An 18,367-nucleotide genomic window follows, 5' to 3' on the forward strand; every position below is an offset into this window, starting at 1 on the left:
TCGAAGGCTCCCGCTCAGACTATGTTTCTCAAGTTCCATGGGAAACACCTCGGAGTCAAAGCACAGGAAGATTTTCCCCTTTCTGCATCACGTCCCTGCACTCAGTCTGAGTGTTGGAGACAACCACAGGGAAGCAATAAGAGCAGCTCCATCTGGCTGGCCCAGTCCTGGTCTCCTTCCCTTTAAGGCTGCACAGAGTTTTAAAAATTGTTTCTAACATGGCATCTATGCCAGGTACAGTGAGGTACAGAGTTACAATATTCACTGTTTTGTCTAACAGATGCTTCTTAAGTATATGTGCTATGTGCTTGGACACTCACAGACTACTAAGGTGCCCACGTACAGCCACCACTTGACACCGTGGCAGGTACAGGAAGACAAATGTGAAGTGCAATAGGAATGCAGGGGAGGGAGGGTGCCAGACAGCCCAGGGGAGTCTGGAAAAGCTTCTCAGAGAAATCCAGATGGATCTCCCACACGCTTCCAGGGGACGTCTGGAGAAGGTGTTCCAGGTAAGAGGGTCACCTGTGCCAAGGCTCCAAGGGCAGGTGTGTGTGAAGGAACAGCTGGAGTCTTGTTTCATATTCAAGTAGAGATAAAGGTGAAGGGATTGACTTTCTTTTTCAGGTTCAACAACAGAACTTTTTTCCCCTGTGGACCTCAGTCAGGTCATTGTCAATTTGAACAGATCCCTGCCCAGGCAGCAGTACTGGCTTTTCAAACACCTGTTTTCAGCTCAGCAGGCAAACCTCTGGTGCCTTTCTCGTAAGTATCTTTAGATTGGACCCTTCAGCTTTCAGACTCTGGGGTTGGGTATCACAGCATAGTTCAACTCCAGAGATACAGATAAGATAGATCTCAGTGCTGTAGTTCAGGAATCACTGCGTTCTTAAAGGTAAATAGGATCCAATCCCTGTCTTTCAGAAGCTCACATTGTAGTCAGTCTCTGCTCTGCTCCCAGAACCTATCAACCTATTATCAGTCCATCTCCGCAACCATGCATCCATCCATGCATTCATCCATCTATCCTCCATCCATCCTCCCTCCCTTCATCCATCCTCCCTTCCTCCCTCCATCCATCCAATACCCTCTCTCCCTCCATGCATCTATCTATCCTCCATCCATCCTCTCTCCATCCCTCCCTCCATCCCTCTCTCCATCCGTCCTCCCTCCCTCCATCCATCCATGTATCCCTCCATCTATCCTCCATCCATCTGATGAGCTATTGAATACACATGTTATTCTAAGCCCTGTGCTTGATCTTAGGTATAAAAGACAAAAAGAATCAGCCATGATTTTTCCCTCAAGGTGCTCACACATACCTCTGTCAGTGACTGATGTGCCAACAGGACAAGAAAATCACTCACAAACTTCACAAGTTCTCTGGTTTACAGATCTTGCCTCTGATGTGGTCATTAGTAGATGCAGTAGAATGTTATCCTTTCGCACCTGTATTGCTGAGTTTAAGGTCTCCGTTTATTTCCACTTCTACTCTGCCTTTATTAAGGGCCAAACAGCCCCTTCCCAGGCAATAGAATCCCAGACTAGACAATTACTGGGCATCTGCCCTAAGAAGAGCTTCTGCCAGGCATTTTCTCCCAGTGGATCCCATAAAGGTAATTCTCACCTATGAGCCTCCTGAGATCTGAGAACCAACTGTGCTCTTGCTGCAGGCTGCTCCCAGGAGCCCTTTTTCTGTCGGCTTGCAGAGGTAACAGAGAGTGAGTCCTTGTACTTTACCTGCTCCCTCTACCCGGAGGCCCAGGTGTGTGATGATGTCCTGGAGTCTAGTGCCCAGGGCTGCAGCCTGGTCCTGCCACGGCAGCCGGGGACCCTGTTCCAGAAGAAAGGTGAGTCCGCAGGTGCCTGTGCATGCTGGGTTTCTAGTGGGAGGCTGGATTTGTAGTTTCACAAACAGCCAGGTTTATTTTTCCTTCTTTCAAATGCACTCAGAAGTCAACTCTGGAGACTTCTGCTCTAGAGCCTCATTCATAGAGAGAGCTGCGACTGGTGTGCTGGTCACCTAGAGGCCCATAAGCTTGTGTGGTCCTAGCCTCTGTGACTGTAACACCATCAAAGTCGGGGTTTCTCATCAAGAGCACTAAGGACACTATAGTTTGCGTTCCTCTTTTTACCCTGTACTGTCTGTCGTTCCCCCAGATGTTGCTGCCCTTAGCATCCCTTCTATCTTCTTTTCTGGAGGCTCTTACCAAGTACCTGGTGGCCCTAGGTTTTCCACTCAAATGTACGTCAAACCCACAAGGCCAGAGTGAAGCTTTGACTGTTTGGTGAAAGTTTGCTGGCTTTAGAACAACCTACTGGGCCATGCTTTGGGCAGTCCCTCATGTCCATATTTTTAAATCCTTGCTCTAGAGGAATCTTGCAATACCTGCTACAGCATATACCTGGCTGCCAGTGATTTGGACACCAAATCAGGTTAGAGAAGGTAGGGAGCCTCAGTATGGAGACTGACTGGAAAAGGACCCTTCTTTCAATGCAGTGTGCATCCCGTCCACTCTCCAGGGCACCCAGAGACCCTGTCTTTTGTCTTCTCTAGGAATAAGCCTTCAATATTCTTCCCTGGTGGGAGCCAGCTCTTGTCAGTTGGGGAAACACAGAAGGCACCTGGATGCCTCATTCTTCTGAAGGAGATTCTCAGCCCATCCACCATGTAGGCTTCTTTCTCCCTTCAGGGCTGCGGATGCTTGAACCTTTAGAGAGCCAGAGGCACATGGGCTTGCTTCTTGGTTCTCCCCACAGAAAGTGGAGTCTGCCTTCTTAAGTCTATGGAACCAAGTTTTAATCCTCTGTGTGCTTTCCAACTCCACAAAGTGTGTAACTATATCCCCTCTTCTATTCCCTCCATCGTGATGTGCTTATGCCTTCACAAGAATTCCAGCTGTCATTTCAGGGAGATTTGGGGTGGGAGTGAGAGTCATTGTGTGAATTCAAGGTGCCATCATTAATGAAAGCTTTTGGTCTGGTTTCTACTCATTGGTTATCACGCATTCACAGGTATAATAAGTTTCTCTCCAAGTGATAACACTTCTTTCTTCTTCTGTGCAGTTGTCCTGAACAACAAAGTGAAGAACTTTTACACTCGTCTGCCATTCCGGAAGCTGGCAGGGATTTCCATTAGAAACAAAGTGCCCATGTTTGAAAAATCCATTTCCAATGGGTAAGCAACCTCTGTGCTCCCATTTATATGTATTATTAAAGCTCTTTTGCCTCCATGAGAAGGGTGAAACCATAGCTGTTAAAGGCAAAAGTCTAATACTAACTGCACAGCCCAAAGCTAAGTGGAAAAAATATAATAAGGAGGTAGTCATACCAAAAATCTGGGCTAAGACAAGTTGTTGATATTAAATACCAAAGTTAGCTCTTAACTTTTAGTCAGATGATGGAAAAGAGATACATTGGGCTATGTCTTGTCAATTAATAAAAGTTATCAAGCATAGCAATGAACCTGGTCCTCAGAACCTAATGGTACTGTGTATTTAGAATCTGGAGAGCAAGCAGAACTTTTCACAGAACCCTAGGCTTGCAAGGACTTTTTGTTCCATCATTGTTTCAAAAAATTTATTTTATTGTCTATGTGGTTAATGGTTTAGTTGTTCTAATTGAAAGTGAGGTTTTGCTCAGTACAGTCCATGGATCTCACCCATCAGAATCACCAGGGGGGATGGTTATCAACTACTTTCCTGGGGCTTATCCTGGGCCACTAACTCAGGCTTCCTAGGATGGAGCTCAAGAACTGGAATTTTAAGGAATTTTTAGGAAGATTCCCAATGACTCTTTTGATTTTTTTTATTAGTATGTGTTTGCAGTACATGAAGTTTACACTCAACTTAAGGAGCGGAACATATATATACATACCACAGCTTGATTCTTTTTCATCTCCTTACCCTTCCTACCTCCTCATTCCTTCCATCTCTTTCCCCATTTTTATTATTATTGTCTTTAGTTCATGTTTATGACATAGCATTTACATTCATTGTGGGCATTTGGTACACATACTCAGCACATTGTAAATCTTTTTACTTATTGATCGATGAACTATTGAGCTATGAACTATATATAGCTGGAATTTAGGATCTTCTTTTGAAAATAGAGATAAAAGAATGAGTCAGGCTAGTTTGTCTTGAGGCCCAGATGGACATCACTCATGCTGACAGAAGGGTAGAACAAGGGATCAGCCTGACCTCAGTGCTGGGATAGGAGCTGGGAGAATGGAGCTGGGGTAGCCCAACGCAGGGATGTGTGGCTAGCTGGGAAAGCCAGTGGTCCAAGCTGAGGCTCAGCAATGTAATTCCGAGAAAGGAAAAGGAAGTAGCAGGTGACAGATGGGCAGGGACTTGGAAAGGAAAAGGAGAGGTGGTTCCTTGGTGTCAGAGAAGAGATGTAGCCGGCATTGCCCAGCAGATGAAACCTTCAAACATTGGGATGTGCCTCGGTTCATGGAAAACCAACAGTAAGAATGTGGCGGGGTCCAAAACCAGAAAAAGGCAAAGAGGCTGAGTAAGTTCTTAGGAATCAGGTTGGGACACATGGTCAGGACAGGAGGAACTTAGAACCAAGCTCCAAAACCCTGGTTTGAAGCCACTAAGTTCCTCTTACCATTGCTGGTTCCAGAAAGTGACAGGTGGGTCTGGTAGCTACACTAGGTAGATAAGTGAGGTAGGCACTGGGGAGATAGCCTAGTGGGATGAGCCAGGCAACAGACACATCTTCCTAGAATTTGAGTAGCTTATGTAGCAGAGTACAAGGGGAAGCCAAGGAGATGCAGGCTCAGCTCTTTGTTGCTTAAACAGGCCCCTGGTGGGTCACCCTGACTGTAGGGATGCCTTTTCTGCTGTTTCTTCCTTTTCCCTGGTCCAAAGCTAAGACTTCCTTCTTATCTGAAAGGATTGTAGGAGCAATTCAGAGTCCTGGGTTAGCTTGACTTGGAGACTGGAGTGTAACTGACACAGAATATATGCTTGATGAATGAATGAGTGCATGAACAAAGGATGTCAAAACAGCATTCTCTAGAAAGGAGAACTTTGCTTTCATAAAGACTCTCAAGGGCTGGGGATTTAGCTCAGCGGCAAAGCATCTGCCTGGCAAGTGCAAGGTCGTGAGTTCAATTCCTGGTACTGGAATAAAACACAAAAAACAAAAAACAGAACAAAAAAAAATTTATAAAAAAAAAAAATAAAAAAAAAAAAGACTCTCAAAGCTAGGAATCCACCATACACATTGACCAAAGCACCCACACTTTAGGTAGTTACAAAGAAAGCTGACCTCCAAAAGTAATATTGATGACTGCTCAGCCCACTAAGTAGGTGCTGGGCCACCCAGAAGCCCTCAGACCTGCCCTTTCTCTTCTGATGCTAGGTTCTTCGAATGTGAACGACTGTGTGATTTGGACCTGTGCTGCGTCGGTTTCGGATTTCTAAATGTGTCCCAGTTAAAAGGTATTAAGAATAATAAGTCCTCCCCTATACACAGCACTCTAGAGACCAGAAAACACATTCATACTTAGGACCTCTTTTCATCCTCAGAATCTTCAAGTGAGTGGAAAGGGGGATCCTCATTCATAAACCGGGGCTTCGAAGTGTCAGGGGCTCATCAGTGTGACAGCTGGATGTGACTCCCAACCAGGGGCCTGTTGACCTTACACAGACGCATCTGCATGACCCATTTAGCCTTCCTCTCTTTCATACTTTGCTGAGCAGTTTTCAGCTCATCTTTTAGCACTCTGGTCAGGTGGTTTTGTGGGGTGGACTTTGGACACATCCATATGACCTGCATTTAAAATTTGGTTCAGGGTCTGAGCGTTGGTGTGTAAGTCAGTTGCTTGCTGGGCATAAAGCCCTAAGTTTGAACCTCAAGACCAAAACAGGCAAAACAAAACAGAAAAAATAAATCAAAACAAAAACAAAAACAGACAAACAAACTTTGTGCAGTAACTTTCTGGTGATAGGATTCTAGATGAGGCACATATTTTCTCCCCAAGGCTTAGTTCCACCCATAGGTAGGAATACATGTTGCCTTCCTCTTTGGGTCCTGTGAGGACCAAGTGAAGTGATGCAGAGTCTGACACAATAGCCAGGTGCTCAGTCAGAACCAGATGCCTCCATCCCTGAGCCCCTAGGCCAAAGTCTCCTCACACAAATGTACCAGGTCTGCATCAGAGGCAAGATTCTCCCAGAGGACAGGGTGAGCATCATTTGTCTGCTGAACACTGATTTGTAGGACTTCCCTCATTAATTTATAATCTCCTGTTTTGCTCACCATCCTGGTCTTGGCTATGTGTTCTGCAGGAGGAGAAGTGATGTGTCTGACTCTGAGCAGCCTGGGAGTTCAGACATGCAGTGAGGAAGGTGGAGGAGCCTGGCACATCTTGGACTGTGACTCTCCTGACACGGAAGTCCGCACCTACCCCTTTGGATGGTACCAGAAGCCTAGTAAGTAACTGATTCCTAGCAGCTCTGTTAAACTGTGTCCCAGCCATGCATCAGGACAGTTTCCTCAGATTGGGGAGCACATGGATCAGAATTCACTGAATGCAAGCAACAGATACTGATTCTCTTTACCGCAAGCAGAAATTAATTGGGGAGTCCAATCATTGTCTCAAAGGAAAGATGACCACCTAGATCTCAGGAAAGATAGAAAGAAAGCAGGCTTTACAGATACATTTAAGAAGCACAAGTGGCCAAATCCATTGGTGGACCACAGTTGTCACTGGTCTGCTCCAGAGGGGCCACTTGTATTCAAGCTTTAATTCAAGCAACGAGTTTGGTACAGCTTGAGCTGAATCTACCTACTGCCAGAAGGAGGGTTAGATGTTTGAGAGATGGTGCCAACAAGCCTGGATGCACTGGGGAAAGGGAGGTTACATGGGTAAGATCTTGTTGCCCAACAGGCCAAATGGACAGACGTCCACTCTGCCATCTGACCCTAATTAGGGGAATTAATCAGAACAGTGTGGCATGTAGCAATCTTAGGGAAGGAAGGGGTGACAATGCTTGTGTTTGACAGTGCTCACGCAGTTGGAGCTTCAGCAACAAGGCGGAGTTGGCCCAATATGGGTCCTTAAGGCACGTGTACCGAAGGCATGTAAGGCATGTGTCCTGGCACCTTGTTGGAGCTCAGTTTGAAATTGGTGCAGGAATGAGTGAATGGAGACACCACTGGACTCACTTGAGTTTGTCTTCAGGGAAGTCATGACGCTTCTCTGTTTCTCCATCAGTGAAACAGGTGAACAAGACTCACTGCAGTGTCATCGCCTCTCACGTTCTGGGTGCGTGTGGTAGGCGTGGACCTGCCGACCCATGTGTGGGTGGAGGAAAAGTGGAGGAACTAGACATCTCCCCGTGCCCCAGAATCAAACTCACAAACCTGTCCCAAGCCCCGTAAGACCGAAAACCCTGTCTTAGGAAGAATCACACAGACAGGCTGAGCAGACTGTCGGTCTCTCCAAACATCTCTTTGGTGTTCACTGCTCGCTTTCAGAGTAAATCTGAAATGGCCCTGGCCCTTCCTGGCACTTCTGTAGAAGTAGGAACCAAAGGTTTTCTGATTTGAAAGCAGTCTTAGAGATCCATAACTGATCTCCATGTACTTCACACTTCCCGGCCCATAGCAGGCAGTGAGAAAGAACTGGAACTTCTCAGTGCTTTCTAGGTGTCAGACACATATGAGAACTACCTGGGCTACCTCACTTCATATCCAGAGAACTCCTATGAGCAGACATAGTTACGTCCACTTTAATATGCAAAGTGTGTGCCATAAAGTGTTAGAGGTGCTTGACTCAAACCACACAGCTAGTATGAAGTAGAGTCAAATTGCAAGCCCAGATCTGATGGCCGCAAGTTCCCCTCATCCCTTTTAGAATGTCATCCCATGGCAGGCCTTCAAGTGAGTGGATAATAGAAATTCCAGATGTCTTGTCTGGCTGGTTTCCTCCAACTCAGTTTGCTAACTAGAAACGGACTAATCAACTGAAGAAGAAGACTAGGAAGCCGGCAAGCCAGCCCCCTTGCGGTTTGGCCTCCAGGGTTGGAACTGGAAGGTATAGCTTGGACTCCCAGGCAGCATCTGTCCTTGACCTTGCTCCTGACCCTGTGCATTCCTCAAGTCCATGGTGGACTTTTCTTTTTTGGAGTTAATTCTTTCCAGGCTGAATTGAATATTCCTGCTGATATCTACCTTCAGTAGCCTGTGACTTGATTTGAATTCCTTCTATTGACTTTTTCTTTTATGTCAACATCTTGAATTATTTTAGAAAAGATGTCAGAGTGGTGTAATGAAATATCCCCACCATCCATATACACCAGTCTCCTGGACTCACCATACAGGGGCAGGGAGGAAAAATGCTTTCCTAGGACTTCTAGCCCTCGCGGACACCAGAGGCCAGCTCTGAGCCTCCTGCCTGCCTGTCTGTCTGTCTGTCCTCTTACCTCCTCACCCCACCAGAGTCTGAAAAATGTCCTTTTCTATCTTCAACTGACTCATGGAAGAGTTGGGTAAAAAGTTTAAGCAGGAATTCATGTGTTCAGAAATTTAATGGAAATCAGACCAGAGTGTTACAACATCTTGACAGGAGTTGGCAAGGAAAAGAACCCAAGGTGCTTCTTATCCCGACTTGCTCCAGCTGTTTGCTTCTTTTTATCTGAGTGCCAGACCACTAGGGCTTCCAACGTGTGCTCCCTGGGGTCAGGCTGGAGGCTCAGGAGTTTGGACTGGAAACTACAGGGCAGGGAGTTAGAATTCAGAGAGGTGTTCTCCCATTTAACCAACATGGCCCGACACCAAACACCAACCAGATCTGGAAGCTTCCATTCACTGGGCTTTCACAGTGTGCAGATGCCAAGCCCTTTGCAAGCATGATCTCCTTTAAACCCCACACCCTGTCACATGAGGAGCTAGAAGCCCAGGGAAGTTACTTCACTTGCCCAATATCACATGGCAGGCAAATGAGAGTTAGGTTGGGACAGAGGCCTTTCTGACTTAAGTCACTTGTTATACAGCTGAGTGTGGAAGAGTCATGATTCCTGTCCTCTAGGCACCGACAGTCTAAGGAGGAGCTACAGTCTCTAAAGTAAATAACCCAACCTTAAGTAAGCAACTCATCCTTGTTATGAGTCTCTCATAACATAGGGTAGAAGCTTGAAAACTTTGTTGAGTGTTTATAGTGGGTCACATACTAGCCTGAACATTGAGAAATGGGAAAGTAATAATGTATAGGGTTTTTTAGATACAACCTAGATAACAGGACACAAGCATATAGGAGTAACTGTAACAGAACTTACTTAGGGAAATTGGCCTAATAAATAAGACTATTCCCCCAGTTGGGTCATGTTGACCACTACAAAACCATCTTTTGATTCATGATATATTTTGAGCCAAAGCATTTTCCCTAGCTGGGTTCTGCATATCATACAGTCTTAGATCTTCTTTTCTTCTGTAGACAAAACCACATCAGTATTCTTATGGGTCATCCTAACACATAGACGACATCACTGTTACCGTTTTCCCTCATCCTTGTCTTTGTATTAGCCAATCACGTAACGGTATGGAATGGTCTTATGGGGAAAGTAAAGGTGCTTAGAAGGGGAGTCCCTGGGCCTTAGCCCTGAAGGGTGGGCAGGATTCCAAGTTACCTCTCATTCAGCACTCACACATAACACATAAGCTTTACCAAGCAATTCTACTGAAGAATATTGATAATGGTCTTTGGGCGTGTTTGACCTGGTCTGATTATCGAGCGTATGAACACTCTATCTTGTGGTGACTATGAGCCATTGATGCTGAATCCCCTGAGGCTGAGGAGCAGACAGTAGCCTTCCCTAAGTTCATACTGTGTGCTGAATGCCAGGGAGCACGAGGGGAAGTTCTTACTGCCCATAGCGGATGGCCTGGTTAAGGGGGCAGATGTGAAAGCAAAGCCCTTTTCTTCAGCACTTGCAGGATGGCAGACACAGAATGCACTTTCCTTGCATCAGTTTCACCCTCTCAGAGGTGAGTGCTCTTCCCATCCCACGCAGAGGAGACAGTCATCATCTCTGTAGCCAGGGAATCACAGTGATGTGACTGGACACCCTGGAGGCAGAGGAGGTGCCTTCAGAGGTTGAAAGGGGATAAAAGAATGTCATTCTGCAGGAACTATGCCAACCTGCTGAAGTTGTCACCAGACAGTGTCCGAGGAGATCCCCTTAGGGAGGAGAAGGGGATTTGAACACTTTCTGAGCAGGTCTTTGACATCTTGTTTCCGAAAAGCACTTTAGAATGTCAATGACAGCCACAGGCTGATTTATTAGGTAGAATTAGAAAGTAAGAGAAAACAGGAAAGACTTCAGTTCATGAGGCTGAAGGGGATACAGCTCTGATGGGGAAGATCAGATTGGTCCATTAACAAAGCAAAGAGACCAACTTTTACAGCGGGACTGAACTGGGCTAGGGTTTGCTGGATCATTTTCTGAGCTCAGGGTTGACAAGATAGCTTTTGAGAGGTCATTATTGCTTGACACAGAAATCTGGTCCCCAAGAAATAAGTGTTTCTGCTTGGGGCAGTCTCAGTTTTGCATAGGCTTTGCTGGAACCTAAGGTGACTATATTTAGGACAATGGCTGGAGCTTTTTAAACATCTATTGGTAGTTAAATGACCCTGTAAGTTGCTTATCTGAAAGTCCTCAGTTTTGAAGGGGGATGATAGGTTATTTCTAGTTTTTAGGCAGACATTCCCTGAATGAGTACCATGACTTGTGTGCAAAGCTGAGAATGCATCTGATCCAAAATTACTCATTGGGCATCTGTAGACCCAAGTGAATGTCACCTTTTTTAAGTCCCTGAATGCCTCAGAAACAAACACAAATAGAACTTTTAATGTGTCTTCTGTTAAGGGCCCAGGAGTACACCTGCCTTTTCCCCCTTGGTGGTCTCTGACTGTCTCAAAATGACTGCAGGGCAGAACTGGCCTGAGTGAAAGGACAGATGTTAAAGAGCAGCCTGTGGTAGACCCTGGGTTACAAGAATGAGGGAAGCATCTTCCTGACTCTGGAGCTTCATGCCTCAGCAGACAAGTCTACACACCAGCCATTGCAACCTTTGTCCCATGACTGTGTTCATAGAGAAGTGCATGAGTCTTCTAAGGTCCAGGAGGCAAAGACACAAACACAGAACAAGAGGGACCCCCCAAAAAAATCTTCAGTGATGAATTCTGAAGTTAGTGTTCCCAGGTGAACAGAAAGTTCCATGTATCTTAGCACAGAACTGCAGAGGGTCGGGCTAAACAGTTGTGAATGCTAAACAGACAGGACGGATAGGTTCTCGAAGCTCAGAGGATCTGGGTGAGCGTGTGGGGAAGGGAACAAACTGCTGCTCTATAGTCAAGCAGTGTGAGTCCAGGCTTCCTGGAAGGGGTGAGCTGCAGGTACTTGTTCTCTTTACTTTCGAGGAGAATCAGAACTGTCTCTCCTCTTTGCAGCTATATGTGTCTTGCAAGTGGGGCAGGGCCTTTGCTTTGCTCAGAGTCCTATAAAACTTCTAAGAAAGCAGTCAAAGCCACACAGTTTCTCTCTCCTGAGAAGAAAGGAGAAGATGATTAGTATCCACACATCACCGTGTATGGGGGGTGGGGTATTTTCTCATTTCATCTTTTTTATCATTTTATTGTTTATTATTTTAAAAATTAAAAAAAAACAACAGTGAAGATAAAATCAAAATAACACAGATAAAACAAAAAAGATACATGACCTCAAAACAAAATGATAGGAATTCACAATGGTTGCTACACTACATACTGTTATCTTTAATGAAGTTGCTCAGTCCACCAGATGTAAGAATGTAAATTGATCAATCAATCAAAGACAGTAACAAGTAAGAAAAAAAAAAACATTGGAAATGATACAAAACTTCACCGTACAAGATGGTAGGAGTTCAACAATTGTTCTTATACTGCATATTGTTGTTTTCAGATCAGTCATTCTGATTACCAGATTCAAATGTGCAAAACTGGTCAAGAAAAAAGAAAATTTTAAGCACTGACCGTTCCTTTCAATAAACCACAGACATCAGCAATACACCCATTCCAGCTATCCTTATATATATGTATAAATTTTGTTTTTCATTAAAAAAACCAAAATAACAAAAACAAATACAGAAAACAGAACAGCACAGGGAACAATAAAAATGAAACAGAATTTCAAAACATGGTGATAGGATATTAACAATGGTTGTTATATTACATAATGTCATCTTCAAAATGGTTGCACACACAACCAGATATAGGCATGCAAGATTGATGAAACTATTACACATTAACAGTTCCATTCAATAAACCAACAGATATTAGTAGTACAATTATCCTACCTATCCTGTGTATACATATGTATTTTTTCCTCTTCTTTCTTTTTCCTCTCCCTTCCTTCACTTTATTCTTTTTTGGTTGTTGTTTTGTTTTGTTTTTTGTTTTTGTTTGTTTTTTTCTCCAGTACCGGGAACCGAACTCAAGACCTTGCGCTTGCCAGGCAGGCGCTTTGCTGCTGAGCTAAATCCCCAGCCCCCGACTTTATTCTTTTAAAAAAGTTTTAGCTGTTTAATGACAGTTGCATATATGATTACTTTATCCTTGCATGTTCTCAATACTTTCTCCTTATACTTGCCCTTTTTCTTTCTTGTGGGAAAGATTTGGCTTTCTACAGAAGGATCTTTTTTTTTCAGGCTTTGTCCAAAATTTAGCCTGGTGATAACCATCTTGCTGGGGTCAATGCACATGTGGACAGCTGTGCTGTTTCCCTTTTCCCACTGCAACTGTTCAAAGTTGATGACATACTTCCTCTGTAAACCTGGATGACTTGGCCAGTCTGCTGAGTTTTATAACAACCTTGTACAACCCGAGCCTCCTCATCCTTTCAAATGGGTATAGACTGTGTGTTATGCTTGTGCCTTAGATCTTTGGTATGAGAGGAAGACATGATCTTCCTGTGGATGTGGAAGGTACGCTGAACGCTTTTGCAGCTTTTCCATCTAAAGCATGAACAGATTGAACTTCGTTTTGGCTGCTGTAGCGTTAGCGTTGGCCACAAAACTGAAGCAGTCTACCTCCCTTCATTCTTAGATCATCCTCATTCTGCCAGTGCCACAACTGGTTACCAAAAAGGTTAGCAGAGTCACTGCTTCTTTGGAATATTGAATTCAAATTCAGGTCTGTCTGCCTCCGAAGTCCATGTGTCCTTATGTCACGAGGCCTACCATTAATAGCTGTCATTGACTGAGCTCTTCTGCATGGCATAGTGCTAAATACCATACCTTATATCATCTCCTGTGGTCCCATAGTCCTTGGTGAGGTAGGCAGCACTGTGCCCATTGTGCAGATGTGGAAATGAGGTTGGAAAGGCTAAGTGCTTTGCCCAGTTTACAGAGCCAGTAAGGGGTGATAATGGGCATTTGCAGGGTTTGCTGTGTGTTTCTGGCTTCCTGCTCTGGGGTATGATGGGCCATGCCTCTTCATCTTGACCAGTGGACTGGCCAATGACCTGTGAGTGAGTGGTGTGTGTCGCTTCTCCACAAAAGCTGTCAGAATAAGACTGAAATTCACTGCATCTTTGTTGGCCTGAGTAGCAAAGGGAAAGCCTTGGGGCAAGATAGGGCCTTTCCTGGCCTAAGCCTTGAGGAAGCCATCTGTCACTCCCTGCTTTAGGATAGGATGCAGAAGAGGGAGCCCCATGCTGCTGTCAGCCACTGAGTTGTGAGGCTGGTTGTCACCTCACCTCAGTAAAACATAGCACAACCTGACTGGCATGGTATGATGCTGCCCATCTGTCTACTGAGAGTCTGACTTCCTCCCGCCATCCTGTCCTGGGCTGTGCTGAAATCTTCAGGGCGCAGTTATTTGGACTTGTGAAAATGAGCTAAAAGGCTGTATTTTCTTCTTTCTAGTTGCTCTGAGCGACGTCCCCAGTTTCTGCCCTCCAGCTGTTCCCCCTGCCTTCACCACAAAGGGTAAGTGCATCATCTTCTCACCTCTCTCAGCAGGGTACCAGCTTCTTTTCCATCTTCCCCAGTGCTCTCACATTCACATGTCCTAATGGTGCACACATGTCGGTGGGGAGGTCACATGCCAACCACACACACATGCTGCAGACAGGAGGCCACTCCTGTGGTTTCCACATGTGATACAGCTAAGCAGGTCACAGTGGGAGTGAGCCCAGTTCTCCCCATCCCATTATAGGGATTGCTTCACTTACCAGCGCGGGCTAGACTTGCCAGTACTGGGGCAATGTCCGCACGGTGGTGTTGGTGGCCAAGAAGTAAGGGGAAGCAACTCTGCATTAGAATGCAGCAACTGGGGCCCCTGGTTACTAGGCACAGAGGGTGAGATTGTGGCTGAAGCACTGCCCACATACCCAGGAACCCAGAGCCCAGAGCCTGGGGCGTGGCTGTCCTCCCTCCTACACACTGCCACAGCACTCAGGCCATCACCCAGACATGCTCTGAATAGCTGCAAGGCTGTAAGGGTGTGGTAGTGTGGAAGCAGGGGGCCAGCCCGTGTACTGGGAAGGGCAGTGTGGAGGCTACAAGGAAGTCCAGGACTCATTGTACCATTCTCTCTTCTGCCTCTGTCTATCAGGACATGGTAGGCGTAGCCTGGGCTCCAGGCACTGCTCAGCCCAGAGACCACGTTACTTTAATTCCTGACCTGTGATATGATATGCAAGGGGGCCCAGACACCCGTCATTATGGCCTTACCACAGAACTGAACATAGCTTGTGGAGGAAGGAGTTATTTAACACCAAGGCTATGACTCACAGTCTAAAAATGTCCTCAGCCCATGTTATCCATTTGCTTTGCACACAGTTAAAATACCTTACTTTAGAGGTCATGTGTACAGCACCTGTATGATGTTTTCCCAGAGCATCCTACACAGCATGTGTCTGCAGAGCACTTTACACATGTGTCCTGGTGCTGTTTGCTGAGATATCCTAAAGAAGGACATTTGTCACCATTAGTATGTTGCAACTGGTAGAGCTGTGGCTTAGAGACAGGTTAGGACTCTTTTGGTCTAAGGGATACTACATGTCTGAGCCAGACTTTGGCCAGAATTGGTTATTGGTTCTGTTTTATCAAAGTCATATATATATAGTCATGTGTGGTCTCGGGCGGGTCACCAGGCTCATGGATGCCCTTGTGCCACAAGCCAGGGGGCTTCCAAGGCCCTGGAACTGCAGTGAACAGCTAATACTGCTTCTGCACATGCATTTGGGTCTCAGAAGTTCTGCAGTTTGCCAAGCTGCCCAAGATTATACACTATAACCCATGGGAGAGTTCAGTTGCTCCTAGGAAACCAATTCTCAGGCTGCCTCCAGGTAGCCTTTGTACCAGGGACGTTTGGGTTGGCAGGTCTTGATAGAAAGCAGAGAGTAATCAGGCTCAAGCAGAGCCTCCAACTGTCCACTCGGTGTTTTGCTTGTGAGGAACTTATAATTTTTTATGGAGATGTTGAGGGGGTAGAAATCCATGTAATTTTCTCTTAGTTATAAATTCCTCTAATAGAGTCTTTGAAGTTGGCAGCCTAAGGTATGATTACAAGTTGGTGAACACACAAGCGCATGACCTCACAGATGTGGGACCATTGCCGGTGTCATTAGAGACTTCTGCTCCAGTGGGCCACTGAAGAAAGCAGCTGGGAGACAGCAGTGGAATTATGGAAAGGAGGCAGCTGTGGCAGTGTCGGGACGCGTGGGGGTAGTTTGGGGCCTAACGCTTTGCCTCAGCTTTCACTGATTCTTCAGGACTTTTCATAATAGCACGTGAAAATGCCGCTAGTAATTGAAGTGACAGTAGAGTTATAGCTAGCATTTATTAAGTGTCACTGTCTGCTAAACAGGAATGAAATATCACTGTTTTTTTATAAACTGCCTAATCTGGGTATTTAATAATTAAGCTTCTTAATTAATTAAGGAGCAATGGATTCCAATTCGTTTTCTCATCTCTATAAGAGTAAATAGATGATTATTTGCATACCAGGAGACCTTGATAATTATCAAATAAACTAATTAGTTGGTTAGTCACAAGAGAAACAAAGGGTCATTGGTTTTATAGTATATTATTTCATGTTGTACCTTCAAGTTTATAGAACCCTTTCACTTAAACTACAAGAATAAGACTCAGAGCTGCCACATAGTGTGCCCAAGAGCTCAGCTATGAGTTCCATATTACATAAATCAAAACATCACATTGTACCAAAGAAATCACACGGCAATGAATGACACAAAGTTTTAGAGAAGAGGGTAGTGTTTTGGGAAGGAAGTGAAAGCAATTGGCATCATCTAGTCAATCCCTGCCCACTTGTGGGGTGACTCAGGCTGCTCCACTTGGATGCCTGCTCTTTGCTGCCCCATCCTCCTTCCCAGATCCTGCCCTCCTCTCTGCCTGTCCCCTCAGTAACTCTGTGGTTTGCAGTGGGACAGCATGACATGGGGCTATCCTGAGTTCAAATACTGACTGGCTGCTTGCCAGCTGTGTGGTTTTAGGCAAGCCAGTAGCCGTCTCTGAGCCTCATTTTCCTCTTCTGTGAATCAAGAATAATACTGTTCATCTCAGGAAAGAATTGTGAAACAGAATCAGACAATCTTCATATAAATTCTCAAGCACTCATGCCTGCCCAAGAGACAGTAGCATTTGTTGCTAGTGTATTTGGTCACAGAAGGAAGGGGCCACATGATGTTAGGGAGTCTCCAGGGCCATTGTTTCCCAGCGAATGCATAGGACAGGACCTCATCTCCAACAGCACAAAGGCTTAAAGCCTGTTGGTAAACTCTTCCACATTTCGTTGTCTTTACTGTATGCAAGTGTTGCCACGACTTATCCACTGCAATATGGCCAAGGCCAAGAAGACCTGCTGCTGTGCAGGCCTGGCCGGCCTGGCACTGGCTAGTAGAGGAGCTCCTGGACTATAGCGAGGTGGGTGGAAGGAGCATAGTCACTGTGAATGCTGCTGGGGTCTGAAGCCAGGTTCTGTGACACTGAGGGATCCTCTGTAACCTTGTGTTATGGGATCATGGGATGCCCCTGTGATCTTTCCTCCCAGATCCTCAGTATTCCCACTTACTATAAGGGGGATTGATATGAGTTACCATACATATCTCAAATTACGAACTAAACACACACCTGTTTCCACTTGTAACAATGGGTTTGGTCAGCCAGCAAGTTGGGGCACCCAGGACCAACTAGAAGGGTCTTAATGCAGCTGGAGACCTCAGTGGATACCCCTGATGACCACAGACTTGCCTGGGTCCTGATGATGCTAGGTGGAGGTGCTGTAATTGGATCTGGGTTTTCTAGGAGGCTACTGTGTGAGAATGACCGACGTGAGGCTGAGACTGGCAACAGGAAGGCTCCCCTGGGGTCTGCAGTGGTGACCAGAGTGAAATGGATGAGGCCGGAACAGTGTGGAGAAGAAAAGACCAGGCTCAGGCCAGCTTAGAAGGCAGATGTCACAGGAGGAGCTAGGACAAGGAGCAGCTCTAAATTTTCACCTGTTCTTCCTGGGTATCATCTTTTGCTGCCAAGTGTAGTCTGTATAGAAGGAGGCCGACAAACAGTTAGTGAATGAATAGATGAATGAAAAAGCAAATACATACCTAAATTAGTTAATTCAGAGGGTTCTCAAACTAGTGCCCCATTGAGGCAGACCATTACTTACATGGATGTAATTTTGGTCCCATTTCAAAGTAGCCTCGTGGTGAAGAGCCCACCTTTCATCCATGGCTGAGAGTTGTCTTGCTGTTGATTGAGTAAGGCATGCTGTTAGGAAAACGCCAGCACACAAACAAATGGCTCTCCCTTATGCCAATAGTAACCATTTGGAAAATATAATGGAAAAAAAATCCATTCCATTTTTTTTTTTTTTTTTTGGTTTTTCTCCGGTACCAGGAACCGAACTCACGACCTTGCGCTTGCCAGGCAGGCGCTTTTGCCGCTGAGCTAAATCCCCAGCCCTCCATTCCATTTTTAATGACAAGTATTAAACATCCTAAAATTTCAATGAACTAAACAAAGCAATATTTAACCTTTTGATCATTCCAGATAATAAGCCTGACAGACTTGACAAAATGGTTTTGAATTTCCTCCAAAAGAATAAATAGCCAAGAAAATGTTTTATAAAACATAGTAATGTGGGAAGACGTTTATCATCACATGGTAAAATACGTTGTAAGATGACTTTAGTTTAAGGAGTGTGGGGTGGAGCTAGAATTTACAAAAAGATGAATGAAAAAAGAGGATACACACTAGAGCAAATTCATTTATGTATAAGTATTGAACACATGATAGCAGAGGTTTCAAGTATATGAGATTATATTCTGAAATAAATGGCACTGGT

General features: G+C 45.2%; 1 protein-coding gene across 1 annotated transcript in view; it reads left to right on the top strand.

The window, feature by feature from the left end:
• The window catches only part of Tg (thyroglobulin), a 216,191-nt gene that overhangs the window by 76,461 nt on the left and 121,363 nt on the right, over positions 1-18,367 (top strand). The window contains exons 30-35 of the mRNA XM_005398023.1: positions 628-765; positions 1,674-1,850; positions 3,067-3,178; positions 5,377-5,456; positions 6,306-6,449; positions 13,924-13,986. Of these exons, the coding sequence (XP_005398080.1) occupies positions 628-765; positions 1,674-1,850; positions 3,067-3,178; positions 5,377-5,456; positions 6,306-6,449; positions 13,924-13,986 (714 nt within the window). The remainder of the gene's footprint in view (positions 1-627; positions 766-1,673; positions 1,851-3,066; positions 3,179-5,376; positions 5,457-6,305; positions 6,450-13,923; positions 13,987-18,367) is intronic.

The sequence above is a fragment of the Chinchilla lanigera genome, unplaced genomic scaffold (assembly GCF_000276665.1).
Source record: "Chinchilla lanigera isolate Chin_1 unplaced genomic scaffold, ChiLan1.0 scaffold00060, whole genome shotgun sequence".
In the NCBI taxonomy this organism is placed as follows: domain Eukaryota; kingdom Metazoa; phylum Chordata; class Mammalia; order Rodentia; family Chinchillidae; genus Chinchilla; species Chinchilla lanigera.